Source organism: Convolutriloba macropyga, chromosome 2 (assembly GCF_964194025.1).
Source record: "Convolutriloba macropyga chromosome 2, txConMacr16.3, whole genome shotgun sequence".
Taxonomy (NCBI): Eukaryota; Metazoa; Xenacoelomorpha; order Acoela; family Convolutidae; genus Convolutriloba; species Convolutriloba macropyga.
In genome coordinates, this window is record NC_134469.1 from 69,447,914 (window position 1) to 69,473,110 (window position 25,197).

At 35.0% G+C, this 25,197-nt stretch overlaps 1 protein-coding gene across 1 annotated transcript in view; it reads right to left on the reverse strand.

The window, feature by feature from the left end:
* Positions 1-910: 910 nt before the first annotated feature.
* The window catches only part of LOC142334652 (uncharacterized), a 153,182-nt gene continuing 128,895 nt past the window's right edge, over positions 911-25,197 (reverse strand). Inside the window, exons 24-30 of the mRNA XM_075382861.1 lie at positions 14,501-14,694; positions 12,012-12,225; positions 10,360-10,462; positions 9,280-9,341; positions 4,829-4,965; positions 4,157-4,292; positions 911-1,164 (exon numbers count right to left, since the gene is read on the reverse strand). Of these exons, the coding sequence (XP_075238976.1) occupies positions 1,061-1,164; positions 4,157-4,292; positions 4,829-4,965; positions 9,280-9,341; positions 10,360-10,462; positions 12,012-12,225; positions 14,501-14,694 (950 nt within the window). The 3' untranslated portion in view covers positions 911-1,060. The remainder of the gene's footprint in view (positions 1,165-4,156; positions 4,293-4,828; positions 4,966-9,279; positions 9,342-10,359; positions 10,463-12,011; positions 12,226-14,500; positions 14,695-25,197) is intronic.

A 25,197-nucleotide genomic window follows, 5' to 3' on the forward strand; every position in this document is an offset into this window, starting at 1 on the left:
TTTGCCGAAACATGCAAAAATTCGTTATGTTAGAATCTTGAAAACTATTCCATTACACCTAGAAACTATACAGTAACACTAATATCAAACCCTAGAGTAGTTTCTTTGACACCTATGGCTGATAATACTAAAAAATGACCAAAATTTTCAGAAAGCATGAAGATAATTGTGAAAACGAGTAAAAATTTGCGTGTTTTAAGTGAGCGGTTGGGTAGCTAGCCACGGGTGGAGGGTTCACCGGGACCGGGTTGCTGACGGGGGAGGTAGCAGTGTGGTGGGAGTGCAACAGATCTATGGGGAGTCGGGGGCAATATTGGGGGGGGGGTTTAGACAGTGGCGGGTCTTCAACCTCAAGTGGGTCAAGTGGGTAAGACGAAATATAGGTCAAGCGAAAAATCGCATTAAAAAAAGAAAAAAGACCCACAGGACTAATATAATTGCTACAAACTTCGTTTGAGAGCAATTAATTAACAAATTAAATCAAGCTCTTTTTGAGGTCCGTGCTCTGCAATACATTTGTGATTTGTTTGAAATCGGTCGAACGGTTTTTGCTTGAAGTCGTCATTTATGAACTTGAAATCAGCAGAAACGCTTTTCTAGTACTTTTCTTGCACTATTGCTTTTAAAAATGGTTGGTAAATGATAAAGAGAATGACTCTCATCAACATAGATGCAATAGGCGCCGTATCGACTTCTACGGGAGCTGTAGAATTGGATTCATAAGGTAGGAATAACTGCGGAGATCCATGATCTCCAGGGAGCTCTTTGCTACTTTCTAGTGTGTACGTGAATTGTATACCTTGCTCAGATGGTGGACGTGGTTGTGGAGGCAAAATGCAAAAAATTGAACAAAAAATGCAAGATTTTTTTGTTTAAAGACTATGTAATGAATAGATTTGCCTGGATATAATTCTTTACGATGTAAGTATTGTTAAATTTCATATGATTTATTTCGGAAAGATAGGAATTATGGTCTTTTTTGTCGGTGTAATGTCAGGAATAGTTTGTATCGGTACATCATTGTTTTAGTTTCATCTTGCTGTAACAAGTTCCTTTCACTTTAAGCAGCAGCACAACACTGTGACCAGGAATAGACCATTCGATAGGACGAGAGGTTCTGTGAGTCACTGCCTTCCTCGAACATGTAGATGCCCTCGTCATTGGCTGAAAATATTCCCGGGTCGAGGTTTTTGGGTAAATTTTTATAAGAAATGCGGTGAATGCGGTGAATTTTTATAAGAAAAGCGGAGAATGCGCTGAATTTTTGTAAGAAATGCGGTGATTGCGGTGAATGCGGTGAAAATAAATATTTCACCGCATTTCTTACAAAAATTCACCGCCAAACCTCGACCCGGGTTTGACTGCATTAGTCACATAGCCAATTCTCATCTCTTTTATATAAAATTTAATTTCTTTAATTTCCATCTCTTTAATATGAAGTTGGATGGACATTTTGGTGGCAACTTTTTTGATGAAAAATATCCTAAAAGGAGTATTGAACGTATTGAACTAAGAGGGGTGAGTAACGTAGCTTACAGAGAGGCGTAAGTATCTGATTGCACGAACACTTCAAAATTAAGCGCGAGAAAAAGCAGGGACCGGTTATTCCTTCTTGAGCTATTTGCTACCTGTTGCGTTCTTACTCGGGTAAACCAAACCAGCACAAAATTTTTTCCACTCATTTGCAATGACTCCTCATATATATATATATATATATATATATATATATATATATATATATATATATATATATATATATTAGCTGCCAAATAATTTTTTATAAAATTGTGACGAAATATGATGAAAAATAATGAAGCATCATTTGCGGCTCATCTCAACCTTTCACAGAAACGAGCACCCTAAATTGGCCTGAAGAGTTTAATAAAATCTAATCTGAAAATCAGGAAAATACGGACGTTTAGGGGAAAATTGCGATTGCATTGCAACTTCGAATAACCTCAAAATAGTATTAGGATTAATTGTCTACTATTTAAAGACATGATTTTCAGGTATAATTGTAGAATTGCTCAATCTTTGAAGCCGATTGCGTCCAGGGGTAAATTTACTAGAGAGTATGCTACTGATCGTTTCTCGTGACCATCACTCTCTTGGGTCAATCGTTCCCGGTCTCTGCCCCGCGGAATATCCTTTTGTCGCCTTCTTAAATACTGTCTTAGTCGTTCCGCGCGACTTACAACAACTGTTATCCTCCCCTCAATAGTAGTTGGTAGAACAACCGCTGACTTGTGCTGAACGTCCACTTCAGATAATCGGTATCTTGAGAACCGTATTTCGTTACTGCATTTCTCTGGCGTGCCTAGCACACTCCGCTGGCTCTTCTACATCCCTGTCCGCTTCGAAGCTAGCCTTATTGTTATTTCTCCGTCTCTGCCTTCTGGTTCGTATTCGAACCAGCAAAAAAAGTAAGAAAACCAACTCTTCTCTGGTGTGCTATACTCTCTGGTCTACCCTGCCTTGTCTAACTCACACAATAAGTGTGTGCTGAATCTCTGGTTGCTGCTATTGGGAAAACAAAGAAGCAGAGTAAGTTGACAATCAAAAGTTCGAATTCTTGTGCTACTGACATCCTTCATCAAAATACGAAATTTTTTGGTCATTTTAAATCTGTTAATGTTATGAGGGAAAGGTACAAATTGTTAACCAATCAATTTATTGCAACTTAGATCGTTGTTTTTTTTGCATTTTACGTGTTCTTTGTGTAGAATTCGAATCTCTCCCCAAAGTTATTCAAACATATTGATACAAAATTGTTCCAATTATAAACTGCTCAACTAAGTTGTGTCATTTTGGGAAAATAGATGTTGTATCCACATCAGTGCGTTTGGACACAGGAGGAGAAGTTTATGCATTTAATAGTTTGGTTCGCAGTCGTGGTTTGTTAATTTTGGTGCAGTACTAATTTTACATACTAATTATTCTCATTTATTCAATAAATCAACATGAATAGGCAACAGCCTACGATTTCCAAAAAAAAGAAAGACTCCGAGAGAATTACTTATAGTTCATCTTCGGGATTTGGAACATAAGTGGAGAGAATAGAATTGGTTAAGGCGAAGTTTAATGAGCACCTCGGAACGTCCGTTCCTTCCGTGGAAGTAACCCCTGCCACAGAGATACCGGCGGCCAAAAAAAACTCACCTTAGATAGAAAAGTTTAGGCTCCCTCTGGGTGTGGCTTTACACTCATTGCGTGTGCTGTCACCTTCAAGAAGACCAGATTCTTCAGTTAGTAGCTTCGCTAGTAACAGGGGGTTGAAGGGATTTCTTGGAGGAGGTACTATGGTGATGGTGGATCATTTATTTTCTTCAAAGGTAAGCATCACCTTTCATACAATAAGCAGCGCTTTCATAAGATAGGAAATCAACCATTATCATAAAACTTCATTCTCAGTTCAGTCATCTTTCCGTAATTCCGTAATTCATTGGCTGGAATAGCAAGCATATTAATTTATTGGACAGTTTACAGTGGTATCGAAAACAAAAAAGAATTAAAAAATATGCTTTTCTTTACAACTTATGAAACAAATAATGAATTTGTGTTTTTATCCAGGATTTTTTTTCATTCTACTCGTTTCCTTGATTTCTTTACACTTATTCCGCTGATTTCTAATTATTCTCTCAATTCATTCCGCACTTTCTATACGGTTTATCCCACTCATTACGCTTTTTCCAATTTCGCATTTTGAATCTCTTATTCTGCTCATTCTCTTATAGTATTTCACTCATTACACTTATTTCTGTGTTTTATTGACTCACTCCGCTGATTTCTGAAGCTTTGTCCGCTTATTCTGCTGCTTCTCAAACAGTTATTCTTGCGGCATCTCTTATTTCCCATTCCGATCTCTCATTTTGCATTTCCCTCGTTCTGCTAAATTTTTTAAATAGTATTTCGCTCATTCCATCTTCCTGATCGTTTTTTGGCTCCTTCCTTGATTTGATTTCTTACGTTTTGTTTACTCAATCCGCTCGTAGATGTTTTTCTCATACCGCTTAAATCCTACATCACATTTTCCGCTTTGCACTCATTCCGCTCCTTTTTTCCGTCTTTGCAGGGGAAATAGAACGGGATCCTCGACTGAGCTAAAGTATTTAATATATGCTGCTTTTAAAGGTCTGCATGAGACAAATAAGCAAACCTTTGAAGTCGACATCACCCCAGGAGGCAGTGAGCTGTGAGGACACAATTCGGATGTCGACCACAGGGAACTCGTCAGGGATCACAACTGCTGCCTCGAAGAACTTGCTCGATTGTCTTCGCGCCTCCCACCAGTCCTGCATTATCAAAATGATAAGCGGAAAGGAAGACATACTGTAGAAATTAAACTTTTTTGAATCTGATCCACTCAGGAATACTGATAGACCAATCAAAATGGTTTGAAACATAGTTCTCTTGAGAAAATGACTGCTTTTGAGCGCGTTGACATTTTTTTATTGTTTATGAAAGTTACATTAGGACTATCTTTCGCTTTGAATGGAAATGCTTGGGTGGGGATAGTGCTTTTCAACTGTGTAATGAGACCATACAATGAATGTGATGTGGTTGAGTTTTCATCGACAATTAATACAATATCCCAACGAAGAAATTATTGACGTTTTTTGTCTCTTAAGCCATAATCAGTGTAATTGTTCAAATGATTTTGAACTTAAACTCGTTTTGAACTCATTTTGAAAAGAAATTTCAAAATAATTATTTTTCTTTGTTCTGCTTGAAACTGAATTTTTGATCTGAAATGAATATTCTCTTATATTCGTTCCGTCCGAGATCCAAGTTGGAGAACTGAAGATGGGAATGAGCTTAGAATGTTCACCTGAGTCTGGGCGGACTTCCAAGTGATTCCGGCATCGTCACTGGACAGGTAGGCCATCTGGCTTCTACCGACAGCAAACACTTTGAAGTGTGGATCAAACAGGTAGCCAATCACACTGTGAATTATGTCTGGCAGCCCTAAAAATCAAAAAAATAAATAATTAGAAAATAAATAATTTACTGTTGAATGTTGCTTTTAATTTTACAGTAACTTTTTCCAATTTCCAAACAAGTTTGAAGTACATTCGACACACCAGAAAAATAAGACAAAGCGTAACATACTTAATATTAATCAGATTCCTGCAATAATGCCTTTTTGAGATCAAATCTATACCTTCAAAACTTTGCTTGAGCGGCAATCGATAACAGTATTTGCTAAGCGGGGGTCTCAAGTGAATTAACACAACCTTAGAATGCTAAGATTAATAATTATTCTGAAACCTAACAGTTATCTGTTTACCTACACTTAAAAAATGTCGCAACATGGGTCAGGTCTCATCTCAGACCAAAAATTGCTCACATGAGGATATACGACCCCAAGAACTAGATTTCAATCTTTCTGTTATACCGTAATGCGCGCCACCGTAGCTATGACGGCTGCCCTGTTAGTCTTTATAGTTTTCCGATAAAACCGCTGATATTTGCTCGAGTCTTGTAAGATCCTAGCAGTAACGGTCCCAGTTTGACTAGTTTATAAACATTTGCAGCATTTTCCAGTAATCCTCGCAATGAACTAAATAGTGAATTTTATTGTTGTTTCAAAACGGGGGAATATATATGCGGGTCCGGTTTTGTAGCATCAGCTTGTAACCCGCAGAGGTTAATTTTGATCTTTATCAAAAAAAATACTAATTTTATCGCGGGCTGAAAAATTGGACACTGTTCGAAATTTTGAAAGGAAAACGAAAAAAGGAAAGTTTATTGAGGAGAAAAATAAATTATTGAATTTTAAAAAAAAACAAAATTGGGAGAAAAATAGGCGCAAAACTTTACAAAAAATGTGGTCCTATTTGATTACACAAATTTGTGATTACACAAAAGACATTAAATTGAACATTTTTTAACTTTTCTCGAGCACTCTCTCTCTCTCTCTTCTTCTTAAAATCTATAGTACTTTATATTCTTGTATTTCAAAAATTAGCCTGTACAAAAAACATTCATAGGATATGGAATAAAAAAATTAAACATAACCGACTATTGTATAACAACTGGCGCGAATTGCACTCAAACGACCAGCAATGCGGTTGGTTTCTGTAGTAGCTAGCTGGGGCTTAGGGATGCTAGTATTAGGGGTTGACCAGTATGTGGGGTGGGTGTCAAGGGAGGGGACGGGTAGGGTTGCAAAGACCATGTGGAAGGGGGTTTCAAGTCGATAGGTGGAGGAGGGTGGATAATGAATAGGAGTGTTGAGAGGGGATGTAATCAAGGGAGCAGATATAACTGTGGCGGGTCAAACTTTAAGATTAAGAACAGCCTTTGACACCATGAAATTGTCTCTTCAAAACAGTTTTGGTGAATTGCATTCTTAGGTATAGTAAGGCTTTGGGCTCTATGAGAGCCTAATACCCTCCGAGAACTACCTGTTTATCAAATTTTTGAAAGCAAAAAGTCACATGAGTTGAATGAGAAATTTTCACGCGACCAAGCATATAACAAAGATCACAGAGCTAACATAATTGATACAAACGTCGTTTGAGAGCAATTGAAAAAACTTATTTTCATAAAAAAGATAAAGTACAACAATTAATTTCTTCAAAACCGTATACAAATTTTTAAAAATTGTTATTATTTTAATCGGTTCTCTGCTTTTATTTTGTCGGGGCCGCAACCAATGAAACAACTGTCATACTATTGATGTACAAAAAAAACAGAAAAATATCCTAGAGAATGGAGAATTAACAAAAAATATTATTTATTGCTTTTGTTGCTTCTCTGGCGTCTCAAATTATTTTTGCGCAAACTTTAAGGTTTCTAGATCTATGATTATTTGATTTAATGGCTAAAGTATGGACACATAATTTAATTTTTTCAGGTAAAATGGAGAAAGAACATATTTTTTTAATTTCAAAGAAGGTTTTTTTCAACTTTGAGGTTATTACGCCAAGCCTCAGACCTCCCTCCCAGATGCCATTTAAAATACAATTCATTTGATTGAAGCATGGCAGATTTCAGAAGATAAGGGATATATGAGTTGAGAACAACAGAAAACAATGTGGTGAGAATCTCTACAACCTGTTGATTGATCCAGATGCTTTAGGTGACTTTAGATTCATAGCGCTCAATGGGTTTTTTGCTGACGATGCTTTTCAGAACAAAAAACTTTTTTAATACCTTAACAAACCACCTCAACGGTTTTTGTTTTAAGTAAAAATAAGAAAGTCAAATCAAGAAACATTTTGAGGAAAAGTTGAAAATCTTTTTTTAGCAAATTTTTGCACGAATTGAAACTATGTTTTATAAAACTTCTACAACGTAATTTTACAGCTTTTTAGTTGTTTAATTGACATAAGTCAACAGAATGAATTTTTAAGGGACATGTAAAAACATAACAGGAAATGTAACCACATGAGGAAGGAGCTTTTTTTCAAACTGCTTACTTGAGACTGAAACTGACTTTGAACATTGTGCTGCTCAAAAGAGAATTTTTTTTGCAATAGACAGTCTATTTTGGTATGATTTTTACAGAAGGCCTTAAAATGTTTTCACTTCAAATGATAAAAAGTTAGCACTGTTGTTACATAAATTTAGCAGTAACATAAAAATTGCTACAAAATAATTCAACTATATGTATAAGTGTTCCATACAACTTTCATTATCCGAATTGATGACATGGGGATAATTAACAAGAAGAACAAGAATTAGTCATTTGAAAAAAACAAGGAAGAACATGATCATTTCCGACCCTGCAGCTTATCTTTTGTATCACAATTGAAAATTGACTGAATATTCAATACATGGAAACCACCTGCGTTCGGTGATTAAGAAACAAAACTCCAGTTTTTTTTAATACAAAAAAGTAAGAGAAAATTTAATTTCGTGCTAAGTATATGTCGATTTGTCACGTATATATTGGACAAAAAATGTGTCTGATTTAGATTGTTCAATATTCGAAGTTGTTCAAATATGGAGCCAATGAACTGAAAATAACTTTAAATCGAGTTCTCGTAAAAAGTCACACTTTGTCATAATCAACAACCAATAATTATTGCTGGATATTCGGTGACTTGTGAATTAATTTTATACGGGAGCGTGAGGTTCACTTTTTAGTAGATATTTATTCGATGGAGCTTTTTCTATTTGTGCAATTTTTAGATGCGAAGAACTCTTCTTTTCTCGTCCTCTTTTTTTTGTTTGCTACTTCTTTCGTGTAAACTGATGGCTTCATTTTTTTTGCAAATAACTGCCTGTATTTGGTTAAGATAACTTTACTTTGCGACTGATTGATCTTGCTGAGCTTCAATTTTCTGAGGAGCTGCTTTATGTTGCAAAATAATTTACCATGTACGTGATTTAATATGCAGTAAAATCATAGCGAAACGAGGGTTGTGATATTTCAGTGTTCCTGTTAAAGACATTTGTAATCATGGCTACTTCGAATAATTGCTTCAATTTGTGTTTTGCAAAAATAACAGTCGGAAGAGTGTGAAAAGGCGACTAAGTGAAAACAACTACAGATGTAGAGGACAGTTGAGCAGGGGGAGAGATGAATCTAGAAGTTAATGATGTTAAGGGCAGATTTTTAAGTTGCACCCCCCAGTGCCACGAGTACAGACACATCCACTGCATAAACGCAAATTTACGGTGGAAAGGGGGAGTTTTAGGTGGTTTGGATATTCCCTCACGCTTTTTTGCTCCCTACCATTTTGACCCGAGTCCGCACCCTACTTTTCTCCTTCCTCGCGCAGTGAAGGTAGGCTCTCCAAATTTGAGCTGGTGAATACTAACGGTAACCCTTTCCCCAGCTCAGCAGTTTGAGAACAATTCCTTCGATGTTTGTCTGTTATGATTTTGATTGACAGAAAATGTGCTTTGTAATCCACGTGTCACCATAGATAAGTTTTAAAAATTTTTTCATTACGAAAATTGTAATCTATTCAGGGCAACGATCAAAGGGATCTAATTGAATAGTACGGGACATTGGGTGTTTCAATTTTGTCTAAAATGCCGTTTAGCCAAAAAGACTTCTGCTCAATCCATTCAAAGACGATACCCGGCGACCAAAATGGCCAACAAAAAAAAACTTTTGCTTTTTCAATTCAAATATACCAAGGATGATGCATATCGTGATTTTATGGTCAATTTTAAGCACTCATAGACTTCTAGACTTTGAACCACAGAACTTCCTAAATTGGATCTGAACATCTCAAAAAGAAGAGTCATTGATTACAGATTTTGGTTAAGCAGAGTTACTAAGCTCGGATCATTCGTCAAATGTTTGGCAAGATAACTTACTCGACCATACAATCTGACCAGTTGCCTCTTCAATAACCATCCGCATGCATTTGTTGCTATCACTGAAACAACAAACTAAAGATTATTACGACAAAATGTCCACCCAGTGCTCATCAATTTATAGCTACTCTTCATGTCGAGACCTCAATTTAACGTTTTTCCTTTGATCTATTCCTATTCACTATGGTTGTCTGATGAGGGGTCATTTTGATATGGAGACTGTCTGATCTTGAGCGCACAGACGCCTTCATCTTAAAAGTGTTACGAGGAGTTCATTATAATGCACGGGAAGTCTGATAATGAGCGCACGAGGTTCTCTGCTCAGAGGCAGTTCAATTGCATTGAAAGTAGTTATATATGGTTTGAAACTCACAAATAAAGCTGGATGATTTTTTTGATCCTAGCTGGATGATTTTTTGGAGACTAGCGAGCTGAAAGGTTCTAAGAGAACTTAATGCCTTCTGGGCGCTACCTCGTTTTTCCTCTTTTTGGACGAAAATTCAAATGGGTCCGACGAAAAATCGATCAAGCGAAAAATCGCATTGAGAAGAAAGATCCCAGGACTAATATTATTGCTACAAAATTCGTTTGAGAGAAACTAATAAGCCTCTGAATTGTCTTACAATCACCGATGTGTCTAAACATTCATGGATAGCTTTGAGCGCTCACAGTTCTGGACAAAAGTTGCCACAAAATGTGATGCATGAACACCATGTGGAGAACGGTAGTAACAATATAACCTGTGAGGATCGGTTTGATCAATGGGTGGTTATTATCAAAGATCAATCCAGTACGGCACTGACTGGTCGCAGATATTCTTGATTTAAACAGATCTTATTAGAGGTCACTGTAGTTCGGGACCTCTGATGAGGGCAAAAAATTTATGGCGCATTTTTATTTTTAAGGCTATTTCTACGTATTAGGCTACATAGAAACATTTATATTGCGATACATGTATTATTTTTATCACAATTTCTAACGCAAATGAAGTTTCTTTTCAGACATAATAAAAATAATTTCCAGATTTTTTGGCACCTGAATGTTGGACTCAATTACAGAAAAAATTGTTTTTCACGTCACCTGACGAGGTCTTTCTCGCATACGTAGAGTACCCGCCTCTCGTGGTCCACTAGAAATCCCCGATCATAAGACTCAGGGACCTCCACTGTCAATGGACAAGCTCCTGAAACAAGTATCTGCTGTCACTGCTATCCTAATAACTGATTTTTGATGAGACTGAACTTTTTTCTCCGTAGCACCAGTGCCAATTAATTTTATAAAACAGGAAGACCTTACTGTAATATTCACAGCACCTCGACGACAGTATTTTACGCGGAGAGAAGGCTGAATTGATGCATAGTCTAGACATCACAGGAAACGGGATCAAACAGCTATTCCTTCACATAAAAGTTTCAAAAAGTCATCTATGGTCACCCGACCAAATAATGAACAACGAAAATTCATAAACAAAAGCACGACAAGGAGTGTTTTGTTATACTTGGAACACAAACATCAAGCGGTGGTACTCAAGCAAAGGTTTCGATTAGTGGGATTGAGAAAGTAAATCTGCTTCTTGAACTCACACAACTTGACGACCCTAAATCACCTTGAAAACACGACCTTTAATAAGTTTTTCAAAACTTGCATTGGCGCTCCAAAATTGTTGTAGTTTTTGAGAACCCTTAGGCCTGGCTAGCACCAAATAGTGCTACGATCATCCGACAAAACTCAATTAGTCAGAATCAAATTATATTGAAACTTAAATTCGAAATTTTTAAATTCAATTTTCAATAGATTGTTAACTGACTTCACTGAACTAATGAACGCATTGTGTTTGTCTTTATGATGCTACGGTTATTGACAAAATAGTTGCGTGATTTTTGCAATTATACTTTATTTCAAATTTTTTCAGATTTGATATTTACGCATTTAAGGTTACAGTCAGTCATAAGCTGATGGTCGAATAAAAAATCAAGAGGTTTGCGGTATTTGCAGATGGTCGAAATGCTCCTTCGGAGGGTTTCATGTGTTGCAATTAACCTGGTGCCCCAGTCCATTTCGTTTCAGTTGATGCCGGGGCCACGCCAAAATGATTATCACTCGCCTAGCAAACTAAAGACAATAGCTTGCCTCCCTTTCACCAAAATGCTACCTTTGTCGAACTCAGTTCTGAGAATAAATTGTTTGGTCGTTGGGTCAATTTTTTAAGCTTGCCTTTAGAGCATGAATCAAGAAAATCTTTATATGCCAGCTGACTAAAATACTCAAATTTAGATTAAGCTGATACAATGAATGCTATTCGTGCTCTGAATGATCGAAAAAAATCAATGTTGACAGCAGTTACTGAGGGTTTCATTTTAATAAACCTAATTCATTATGAGAACCTATTTTGACCATGTAACTCTACACGTTCGCTGAGCCTTTTTATCAGGAGGGCTTTGCGATACTCATTCAAATCACAATGTGCGAAAAAAAAGTATTCAATGAAAATAGCAAATCGAGAAAACTTGAGAAGCATGGCAGAGAAAGAGCAGTTTTGAGTCGGCTGCAATCAATTTGAAAACAATTTCCTCATTTCTTAATGAGGCGTTAAAAGGACATTACGCTGATCAAAGTCACGCTGCGGACATTCAAATCGTGGCAACAGCGTGACTTTGATCAGCGTACTTTCAATTTAACTTTAATTTCATTAATTTTCACTGTTGATAATTCAAAGCGAAATAAAAACTGACTCTCGATTCCAGCATTGGCATCGTGTCGCTGTTCCAGGCATCCGTAGATGTTGAATCTGAAGGAGGCCATGTTGGCCCTGCCGTCCAAAGTTGAGGTGTCCAGATGGGTGAAGCGGAACTGAAGCCAGGTGCTCTTTATTGGATAGGCGATGTCAAAGTATCGTAGCCTGTGACGACCCACAGTGCCCAGGGGGTGGCTCTCGTTCAGCCAGAACTATCAATTTAAAACACATAAAACAAACAAAACACATAATACAGACCAAAACTAACCCTGGGACAGACTGAACAGACCCAATACCTGGACCAGACCGAACAGACCCAATACCTGGACCAGACCGAACAGACCCAATACCTGGACCAGACCGAACAGACCCAATACCTGGACCAGACCGAACAGACCCAATACCTGGACCAGACCGAACAAACACAAGGCCGACACCGGGTCAGACCGAACTGATAGATGGGAACGCCTTGTGTCTTTTTAAATTTGAATGATAGCTATGGTAAATGAGAAGTCCCTCTCCTACAGAGTCTAGGGGAACAAAATATTTGAACAATTCACTTCGCTTCTGCATCCGGGTGAAACGATCTCAGCAGTATTTAAGTAAACAAAAAACATGGTAAAAGAATGCACACTAGAAGTAAGAGCTTTGATATTAGGTACTATCAAATTATTGCATTTTGTTGACAACAACGAACTAAAGTTGCTAATCGTGGAGCACACTTGAGGAAAATTTTTTTCTAAATAGATTGCCAAAATGAGTACAAACATCCTTCGCGTGTAAGAATTTATGCTGGTTAACGTGGGTTTAAACTTTGATAATTTATGCCTGGTGTTACTGTTTGAATGTTAAGTATTGTCTCAATGCTTTTTGAAATTTTTTTGCCTTGAGTACCTTAAAAAATGCTTGATTGTAGAATAGTTTTGCCACTTTTAATATGTTCATCGGAGTTTGTGGAAGAATAAAAACGTCCGAAATTCTCTGCTGCCTTTCTCCGAGAAAAAACGACGTCAGGCTAAGAAGATAATGAATTCGCTCATTATACAACTTCTTTCTGAGATTCTCTGATGCAAAAGTTGTCCATTGTTTACTTTACCGTCGTTTGAGACCAACAAGCGGAACTGCCCGGGTTGAAGTTTCTATCATTTCAAACAAGGATCATAGATGATTCCATACTTTCCATACTTGATTTCTTAGTACAATCCTAGCATGAATCTAAAAAATGGTATATGATCTTAGTATGATTACAAAAACCATACTATCTACGCTTTATCGAGAGCGATCGCTTTTATGATTTTAATTTTTTTTTCACTTTTCTTTTACTCATATTGTAAGATTCCTGTATGATGTCCAGGAAATCAAATACGAGTGCTAAGAAATCATACAAATAATATCAAAAGTCATATATGATTTGGTGTAATTACGAAGAATCAAATACAACTAGATTTAAAGAAAGTTGAGAGTAGTATTTCAAATTCTTGGCAAGATTTTGCTAGAGAAATGAAATGCAAGATGTCTTATTAAGGTGTATTAAATTTCGATTCACTGTGTTGTGTGATGGGTGATCCAGGTGCTTACTTTTAGCTCTAGCTTTCAAATGTAGGTAGTCTAAATTATAATGCACTAACTCTTCAAGCAAGGCCAGCTCCACCAACACAGTGAGAGTTCACTTTCACAAAGCAAAAAAAAACAGAATAATAATTAAATGGTTTGATGAAAAGTTTCAATTGATGAAGCTAGAATTTTGCTCTTGCATTTTGATTTAAAAGAATAAACTCAAAAGTTAGTTTGGCTAACTGAAACTTTTTAGCCGCTTTTTTCAGAAAAAACTATTTTTTTTTTCGATATCCAACGATTGTTTTAAGGACACCTGATTAAACATTTTTCAGTTTACATCCGTTAATTGTAAACTGTAAATTTGTTCTAATATATGTCTTAATACAACTGAAAGACCACACGGGAAGAAATCCAGGATCTGATGCCTTGTTCTGTGCTGGATCGCCATTAAGGTCATATAAATCTTTTCTAGTTATATATCTGATTGAAATATAATCTTTGTTTAAAAATTTGTTACTCAGCGTTTTCTCGCGATCCTTCGTAAAAACGTAAACTGGGAAAAACCCTTATTCATTTTGTGAGCGTCGTCCTGTTTTTTTAAGAATCTTTTAAAAATAACATTTTTGTTCTGAGTTTGTTATCAAAAATTGTGGGGCCACCTATTGAAAGACTTTGGTACAACCGTTACTACTGTCCTCAATGATAAAATTGATGTTGGATAATGCATTTTATCGATGCATCACGGATAGTTAATAGCCACTTTTTCTTTGATCGTAAAAAATACAAAATCTCTGATATTTGATGGATCATAGAAAAACCATCGATAGAACGTCACTGGGATTCCAGACAAACACTTAGCGTGCACCTTTTTTGGATTCAAGAGACAAGGAACCTAATGCTTGCTGTAATTCTCCCTTGGATATAGCTTACAGTGAATGGTTTGTCTCTCTCCTCGTACTCTGTCCAGAAGACTCCCTCTGGATCGCTGGAGTGGAACAGCTTGAGTGCCTTGACACTGGTCTCCTGGTTGAACACGAATCTGGCCAGCTTCCACTTGTCCAACAAGGACACAGTCACACTCTGTCTCCCCTCCCACTGACCATACCACGTGTTAGACTTCCAACCTATACCAAAAAATTGCATGAAATTCTACTGCATAATAACAGCGATATTTCGCCAATAATATTATATCTTCAGCTCTCTAGACCTATAGATTTATGAATAGACAGCGCTCCATGCCACTTTTTTTGAAACCAAATTTTTAAAAATCATTCCGCTTCAGTTTTTGTACTCTGAATTTGGTTTGTATGAATTGGCCCGAACAAGAGACGAGTAAATTTACTCCTACTAGTATGCGTAATCAATTTCAGAATATTAATACCCGGGAGAGAGCATGCAAATCAGGTTTATCTCTGCCTATTTTACTCATGTCATTATAACCAATCCATCATGCCCAATACCATTATACCTAAGCCATTATGCCAAATCTTATTATACCCAACCTGTCATTCAACCGAATGACAAATTACTCAATGCCAAACTACCCATTGCCAAAATGCAATAAAACCAATTACCTAGAGTTGCCATTAATTAATATAATCTAAATATATGAAACAAGTGAAAGTAATCTTTTATTAAAGTACATTTAATTTATACATGATGTTATCATTTATGAAATAGTCAAAAATTAACGAGGCATTAAGCAATCGATAGAACCTCATTTAAAAAAAAAACGCTAAATTACCACATGTACTCGAGAAAATATTGTGAAGTTTAGATAAAATTACGCGCATTAAATCAGCAAAACTCATTGGCCGTACGTCCAGTAAAATTGATTGACTTTGGTCATTGAGGGTTGCAAGGAGGCTCGATAATGTGCGCACGCACATAATGTTCTGACCCCCCTCAACCACATTCTTGACTTAATTGGCTAACAAATGATGAAGAGATAGAAAACTTTCCAAACAATAATGCCAAGCCAGAGAGCCGATGAAATTCTAGTTGACGAAAACTAGAAAGGACAATAATAAAAATCAAACAGCAAACATTATTTTCGACGAATATTCGATGTCTATAATAAAATAAATAATAACAAAATCAAAGTCGCATAAAAAAAATCCAAACAAAACAATTTAACCTCTACTTTAAAAGAATAGATATCGGACCTGTCCTCAACGCGACTGGTTAACAGGTTGACAAAAAAGAGCAAAGAGGTGCGAAGTTCAAAAATAGGTTTCTATTTTTGAAAACAATTAATTTCACAGGTATTAATGTCATTAGATATCAACTGAAATCACTAAAATCATCATTTATATCTCCAACGGAAGCAATTGAGATGTGTCAAAATCCAAAGTTCAATTGAGCACAATTTCAAAGCCAAGGGGATCTAAAATGTACAAATATACATATAAAACTCTCAAACAGTTTATAAAACCTCATGATAACAGTAGTAACCAAGCCAAGAGACAAATGTTTGAAGCCAAAACCGTCAAAAATTTAAATTATAGCTCACTGGAAGCGGGTTGTGACCTTTGTTTACAGAGACTGAGGTATCAATCGACAGAAAAATTATATAAAAAAGTGACGAAACTCAAAAAGCTAAAAATTTTTTTTTGAAAACAAGTATTTCCAAAATCCATAAAAGGCCTAAGATTTCAACAAAAAGCGATAAATTAAGTTGCAACAACTCAGAAAGCCAATTAAGCTCGTTAAAAATGAGACTAAATCAGAAACCTAAAAAGAAGAACAAAAACATAAAGAAATCAAAGCTTCAAACAATTTTACGATATCACATTGTTCAAAGCACTACAATTGTAAGCTGTTACCTGCAAGAACTGCAAATTGTCACTTTCTCCTCACATTAACATCAACGAGTCTTCCTTATAAAAGGACTACGTAGACATGACAACAAAAAGAAAAATGTTTACATGTTTGAGTTAAACAAAGTAAATGAGACTTCTAATTTGTGAGATTGGATTACATGGTGACAAAAATGGAAGGATAAAGGAGACAGTTAAAAAAAAGATTTTTTTAAAACTTGAAAGTCATTAAAACAAACAGCTATAAAATGAATTCTTTAACGCGGTTGAGTTGGCTCAGTTGTACATCCTGGGGAAGCAATTGAGACCTGTCGTAATCAGATATATGGAGTACAACAACAAAAACAAAGACAAACATAGCAAAAACAGAAAAACCCAAAAATTCTGCGAGATATTTGTGTCTCAGCTCAAAAAGCATTAACTATTCCACAAAATTAATTAAAAGATCCAGATACGTTTTTTCCGACGCTGTGCATTTCCCTTATTATTGTTTCCCTCAATTGGACTTGTCAATGTTTTGATAATTCGACAAAGAGTTAAAAAGAAATTATAAAAAATGCAATTATGCTGAAACATTTTAAAAATTGAAAACTCGCAGTATCAAAACAGAGAAACCATTAATGTAGAAGTGGAGTTTTTATCTTAAGATGTCTTGAGAAAATTAAGCAAACTTACGAAATTATAGCAAAGTACTATACTTGGGTTATTTCTCAAAAGTTTCGAATTAAATTATAATGAAAGAATAATGGCTAAGTAAGTTACAACTGTTTAGGCAGTTTAGTGAACAAATATTGATTTTGACTAGTAATGATAGACCTGACTTTGTCCAAACTGAACGATTTTAGAACTTTTAATGAAACTTAAGATTTCTCAGCTCAAATTAGAGGTTAATTACCAAATTGGGTGTAAAATCAGTTCAACCATGTGAACTTTTGGACTTTTTTTGCATAAGTTTGGTTTATAAAAAGAAATCAGACTTGATTATATCTCTAATACTTACTTTTGCGGATTAAATATACCGCTTGATTTTTGTAGATTTGGAGAGCTTCCTCTTAATTTAATTTTGTAAGTGAAGTCTCTCCTTTCTGTTGATAGGAGAGAGTGTTCGTAGTTAGAGTTTGGCGTGTTTTTGATATAACTCGCTGTGTAGGCAAAATTACTAGAAGTTAGCTGTTGTAAGTTAACTTTTTCTAAGTATAGGATTGTGTCGTTCTTCTTTATAAGTTGGGTAGGGCAGAAGGCCTTTAGGAGAATTAAATTCGCCTAGAGGGCTAACTTTGAGATAAACAAAACCAACGAATTTTTTTCAAAATTTTTGGAATTTAGACGCTAAGGCCCCCGAGCCACCTTAACTGTATTTTAAATTCTAAATTGGCGACACAAATGGGATTTGGGAATTTTTGATTGGAATTTTAGGATATTAGGATATTTTTTGCTGATGAAATTTCGGTAATTTGTGAACAGTTCGTGAGGTGGTAAAAGTAAGTTTGAAAAGTTTCTTTACTGTTTAAGATTTCCCCTAGCTAAAGGTTAAGTTGCATTTCTTTTCTTTCTCCTTATTAACCAGTTGAATAATCGAACGTTTCATCATAGCAAAAGCATAGACTCGCTGTTTATATCAGTCCTCGATTGATATAATCGGATAAACGTCCTAAAAAACGACAGATGACCGGGCACATTTATTCAAAGGGTGAATCTTTGACCGCTTTTGTTATAAACGTTTTCTGTGCAATAATTTTTATCGAACAAATTTATTGGTAATAAAATCACTTTCTTGGTGTACAATCTTTGTTGTTTTCCGCTGTAATACTCTTTCCTTTGTTTCGATTTTTCTTAGTTCTTAGGATTATTCGATAGAGTTGGTGTAACCTCAGAGATCAAATAGAGAATTAGAAAAGAGCCAAGTTAAATTCTCGAGAGTACACATTGATCGGTACCAGCTTGAATTTAGTCAGAAATAAGGTTTCTAGTAAGTTTGCAGTCATTTGTATGTAAAATAACTTGCAGTTTGAATTTGTCCTCAGTTCAGAATACAGCATAGCTACTTTAGAAAATTTAGAGGGTTTTAAAGAGATCACTCTACTAATAGGTAACAATTATTAAGTATTTAGAAGATTTTTGAAGAAGATATATCGCAGAGTTGGTACTTTGGTCCGCAAAATTTAGTTTTTTTCCAGTTAGTTCTGCAGCAACGCAGGTTAGGTTCGAATCTACTTTTCTGTACGTTGATACTGTTAGACTTTTAAAAGGAGAGTTATTTTCTTTATTGCACGTTGACAACATTCAAAGCAAATTTGTAGTGGCTGGTGCGCTGCTAATTCTGTTTGCTTCGCAACACATGCATTGACTGTTTCCAGCAAAAGACAAGACACAAAGTGGCGATGTGGTTTAATGCAATGCAGAACAGTTACTAACCAATGATCTACGACACTATGCTAACCAACATCGTCAGAGAATCACCCTAAATCAAGAACCAGAATAACAGACACTCACCACTGAAAGAGGTTTCAACGCCCACTTTGGTGCGATTGGAGAGTTCTCAAAAGCGATCTGTATGAATTGAATTGTTCAGTAGAATTATAATGTACAAAGCAACAATGTGGTGCTGAGTAGTGTCTAAGACTTTGATTGAGCAAGGCGTTGAAAAATTTGTAGTTCTGTAGATTGTTAATCATCGGAAAAAATACAGACACACGAAGATAGACTACCGAAACAACTGTTTTCCGAATGATTCTAACTAAAGTGCAACGTATATTTTCGTTCAAATTTTTTCTTGTACTTTATGTTTTTGTAAAAATTCGGGAGAATAGTTAAGTCCGAGAGGGTGATGTAGAAATGAAATCTTAAGATATCTTAAGAAAATTAAGAAAATGTAAGAAATTATAGCAAAGTACTAATCTTGGGTTATTTCTCAGAAGTTTCGAATTAAATTATATTGAAATAATAATGGCTAAGTATGTTAGAACTGTTTAAGTGGTTGATTGAAAAAATTTTGTTTTTGATTAGTAATGACAGTTCTGACTCTGTCTAAACTGAACGGATTTAGAACTTTTAATGAAACTTATAATTTCTCAGCTCAAATTAGAGGTTACTTACCAAATTGGGGGTAAACTTAATTCAACCATGTGAATTTTTTGGACTTTTTTGCATAAATTTATTTTATAAAGAGAAAATCGACTTGATTATATCTCAATTGTTTACTTTTGCGGAGTATATTTAGCGCTTGATTTTTGTAGATTTTTAGAGCTTCTTTTCAATTTAATTTTGCAAGTTAAGTCTCTCCTTTCTGTTGGTAAAACAGATAGTTCGTAGTTAGAATTTGGCTTGTTTTTGATATATTTTTCTCAGTAGGAATAAGTACCAGAAGGTAACTTTTTCCAATTATAGGATTGTGCCCGTTTTTCTTTATAAGTTATTTAGGGCAGAAGGTCTTTAGGAGAAAAAAAGTCACATAGAGGACTAACTTTGCAAAAAAACTTTACTAGGGATTATTTTCAAATCTTTTGGAGTTTAGCTGAGTTTTAAATTCTACAATTAGTTGAATATAAACCGCTACAAACATTAAATTAAAACTCACAGAAAAATAGTTTCCGCCTGTTCATTACTGAGAATGCCCCCGAAATTGATCTAAATCAAACAAAACAGAGGCAAAAACAAAAAAATTTACCAATTTGTTTTTAAAACAATTTTATTAATAGTCATATTAAGATAGATAACAACTGAAAGAATTGTTTTGGATCATTTAAATCTCCTAAGCTAACTGGATCTTCGATTAGGGACACTAAGTCTTTGGGCTACAAGCAAGCATAACAAATGGAAGCAAATTCAAGAAGTCTTAAAAGATTTTACGAAAACAACTTGTCAGAGCCATTAAAACCATGAGTTTAACTCTGAAACCATAAAACAATCTCGTCCGGCCTTGATTTTGTAAATGGTATCTGTCTTTAATTGTGCCCTGATTTGAAATTCCTGTCTGTAATTTACATCAAAAACATTTGCATAAGGAACTATTATTAAAAAAGAGCCATTAAAATCTATAAAGTTGTTTATCGTAATTGTAATTTTTTAGTGTAAAAGTGGCAAAATTCAACAATTCATCGGCACCTTCAGAAAACAAACATAATCAAAGTCTTAAGAGACATTAGGAAACATATGATAGGATCGTCTGGGTTCACCTATATAACCTCTCAAAGAGGTCAATTGGAACTTTGATTTGCAGACTAAGTTATTCGACTACAAAAATATAACAAAGTAAAGCGAAACATTAAATAAAATTGGAGTACTTTACTAAAATATCATGTCAAAAACGTCAAAAGCATAAACTGAAATATGAAACCATAGCAGATGTTTGTTGGGCGTCTTCTTTTAAATTGATATCTCAGAAATTGAGCCCTGAACTGAAATTCTTTTCGTTATTTAACACAGCAAACTGTAATTGCGGAAATTTTTTTTAAAAAGGCCCCAACCAAGAGAAAAGTAGATTTTTTTAATATAGCGATTCCTAGTGAAATCAAAATCAGCTCAGATTTTTCTGCGCGTCTAACAAAACACTATATAGTTCCAATGGTCGCAAAATACTTCATTCTTTAAACAAAAATTTTCAGTTTGTCAAAAATAATTAGTGCATTTTGTATGACTATCGAGTTTAAATTTGCAAAATTGAAAAAACTATAATCCCAGAAGACTCATAAAGCCAGTGGGAAGACAAATAAATCGTTTTTGACCGCAGTGTTAAAATAACCACTTCCAGCAAAATTAAAGCAGTTGGGTTAAAAAAGCAAACTTAGGCCCATTTTTGACAAAAAAGTTCTGAACTTTGAAAAATTTAGCATAAAATCTAGCCAAAAACCTCGGATCGAGAATATCAGCAACCCCCTTCCATCTTTAAAGATAGAATCAAAGAATCAATAAAACTACAGTTGACAATTTTAACATTTTTTTAAGCAAAAATGACGAAAATTTGGTCAAAAATACCAAAAATTCGAAGGAAAACAGATAATTTACGTCTAATATTCACAAAAATTTAAACTTCGGTAACTCTCTATAAAAACTGAAAATTGAAAGAATCTTTTTAATTCATATTCTACGGCGGGTGTGCTTTCTAATGATGCCACTCGCAAGTCTCTACGATAATTATGACGATCGGCCAAAAATGTCTGAACAAAAAATCCCATGAGTATATAGTACCTCCCCCATTAAAGTGGGTCGGAACAATAACTTCCTATAAAAGTTAACAGAGAAAACAACAACACTTTTAAAACGGTCAAAACGGAGCTTGCACATATCCACAGTTGCAGCTTGCAGTTGCAGCACGATCAGTACACATTTACCAAATTTGACAAAAGAGAATAGCAATGAAGCTATACGTTGGCATTTTGAAGCAAATAGACAGCAGGCTTCACTTCTGAATGAGAGCAAAAGAGATCACTCAAGAATGAGAAACGAAAGCGTGAAGAATATTCACTTGAGAAGTCAAGATCAATCTAGAAGAAAAACGCAAAATGGTCAAACGAAAATTTTGCATAAAAACAAAACCAACACGTTTACAATAATTGCTATGAGCTTCGTTCAAGAGCATATAAAAACAGTATAGAAATAACTTACAGATTTATTTTTGCTGTAAAATTATACCCGCTCTTAGCTTTTGATTGCCGCTTTTTATTCAAAAAAGAACTTTTTGAAATAAGTTTTTACAGCACTTTTTTCTGTTTCATCTCCGCATTTTTCTCAAGAACATTTTTTCAGGAGTGAAAATCTTTGAACAGTAATCAGCGGGAGGAAAAAAGGCGACAATAAATTTTGCGCCAATTGGTTTTTCACAGTTTGAGAATAAAGTTCCCATTAATCAGTACAAAAAATTTTGATTTAAAACAAATGATTTCCAGAAAATTTTTCTGATTTTAAATAAATGATAATGAATCAGGCAAGCAAAGAACTTGGTCAATAATTCACCTTTTAAAATTCCTTATTCGAAATTGGTTCAAAAGAGAAAGTATCAAGTAAAGGAAATTTTAGTTAATATCAAAAGAGATTTTTGCTCAAAAGTGTTTTTAGAGAATTTTGATTGAACTTAACATTGACCCTGATTTCAGGTTCCGAATTAAAAAGTATTAGTTGGCAGTAATTAATTGCACCAGAAGGTCAAATTTGCGGATATGTTTTCTTATTAAGTATTCCTTTTTTGAAATCTGAATGCTGCTCTTCATTGTCTGTTATGCTTTATTATGACAATTTTCTGTTATCGAGAAAAAAGTTCTATTTTATATACATATAGCCGTAATCTGTTTGAAAATGCTGAAGGAACAATTGGTTCACTTTAATAGACTTTTTAAAACTGTCCATTGCCCTCAAAATAACCAATCATGTAGAAGCTCGTCACGCAAACTCTAAAAAACCAAAGAAGAGCCGCACCTGTTGAACAGGCAAGCACTTCATAATTCTAGCACAACTTCGAGAATTATGTTTCTACAAAACTGACCAACTAGATAACAAACAAATCTTCATGTTTGAAACTTCATATGGCCTTAACAAAAAAATTGACGAAAAAATGAAAAAAAAAAACAAGAGGAGGCCAACTACAGCCTCAGCTATCGCTTTGCAGCTTTTAATAACCATATTCATTTCTAACAGACACTGACACCATACGTAATGATCAGAAGTTTCCACTCCCTATTGTATATGTGCTACTAAATAACAACAAGGACGACAACTCGTTTGGATAAAAATTTTTCGGCTTGATGGAGCTAAGGAGGGGGGGGGGGGGGGTGTATTGCCTGACAAAATTCTTGTTGATTTGTTGAAGCGAGTGATCGAAATGTTTGTAAGAATGTTCGAACATAAACCTATTTGTGTCGGAAAAATTGATAAGAGCGACTGATTAATTCAAGGGCTGTAGCCTAGATAAATTTCCTTTTAGGGTGCAAAAGTAGTTGCCCACCATGGCGTTGGAACCACGGAGCTCCCGCTCACTAACCAGAGGGACTGTCCACTCGGCTATCATGCCCTTCTTTAAGCTGTACTGCAATTGATTTTATTTTAGCAACAGGCCTCACTTCGGAATGAGAGCAATAGAGATCACCAAAAATTGAGGAACGAAAGCGGGAAAAAGTCACTTGAGTAGTCAATGAATAATCTAGAACAAAAGCGCATAATGGTCAAGCAACGAATTTGCATAAAACCAACACGTTTACAAAAATTGCTATGAACTTCACTCAAGAACATACAAAAACAGTATAGAAACAACGTACAGGTTGAATTTGCTGTAAAATTATACCCGCTCTTAGCTTTTGATTGCCGTTTTTTATTCAAAAAGGAACTTTCAAAATAGGTTTTTACAGCACTTTTTTCGGTTTCGTCTCAGCTTTTTTACAAAAACACTTTTTCAGTAGTAAAATTTTTTGAACAGTTATCAGCGGGAGAATTTTGATTTTTAGAAAAAAGGAGACAAAGAGTTTTGCGCCAATTGGTTTATCACAGGTTGAGAGTAAGGATCACATTAATCAGTTTTAAAAATATTTTGATTTAAAACAAATGATTTCCAAAAAATTTTTCCTGAATGAATGATAACGAATCAGGCATGCAAAGAAATTGGTCAATAATTCACCTTTTAAAATTCCTTATTCGAAATTGGTTCCAAAGAGAAAATATCAAGTAAAAGAATTTTAGTTAAAACCAAAAGAGATTTTTGCTCAATGTGTTTCTCGAGAATTTCGATTGAACTTAACATTGACCCTGATTTCGGGTTGCGAAATAACAAGTACTTGAAGGGAATAACTAATCGCAATTTAGTCACCAGAAGCTCAAATTTGCGGATTCGTTTGCTTAGAAAGTATTTATTTTTTGAAATTTGAATTCTGCTCTTTTTTTATTGCAACAAATAAATTAAAATTATAACCATACGGTTAAATATATCTGAAACAAAAAAAATTTCAAATCATTCAAACAATAATAATATAATAAACATCAACAAATTTCCTAAAGAATCACTTTAAAAAATTTTTTTTCGATTATTTTCTTCCTAAAAATAAAAATAACTTTCAAAAGCTCCTACGTTACTATTCAAAGGAATTTTTTCATGTTGTGAGAGCAAGAAATCATTCAACGTTTTCTTAAAAACGTTTTAATTTTTTGCCAACCGAAGCCAATGTGGTAACTTATTCCATTTTTGTACGCATTGACGAACAATCGAATTCCTTCCAAAGCTGGTTTTGGCATTTTGTCTAATTTTGAATTGTTTTGTTCAAGTATTTTGATGAAGTCTCAGATACTCAGATACCCGTGAAAATTTTCGGAATTTTCTGACCTAGTGATATCATAATGAAATTTGATTAGCGACATTTTTGCTATTATTAGCTCAGCTGGTAGGGTCTTTGTCTGGATTAGCAGATCTCTCGCTTTGTCATACTTTTTGCGTAGAAAGCACACCTTTATACCCCAGTTAGTTTGTCGGTTAAGGCGTTTTTGATTTTTTGCAGATAAATTTTGAAAAAAGATTGCCGTAAATGGTAAGTGATTGCCGTAAATGGTAAAGCACAAGTGATTTTAGAAGAAGAACTGATTGTAATATTGAAAATAACTTTTTAACAGCATCGCATACTTTCTTTGGGAAATGTAGATCAGCAAATTGTTTGATGAGCTCTTCTTTGTTTGATGAGCTTTGTTATGACAATTATCAGTTTATCTAGAAAATGGCTTTATATTATATACATATAACCCCATTTTGTTTGGAAGAGCTGCAAGAACAATTGGTTCACTTCGGAAGCGTGCAAGAATTTTAAGCTTGGGGGTTTGGTCTGACTCGAGTAACAC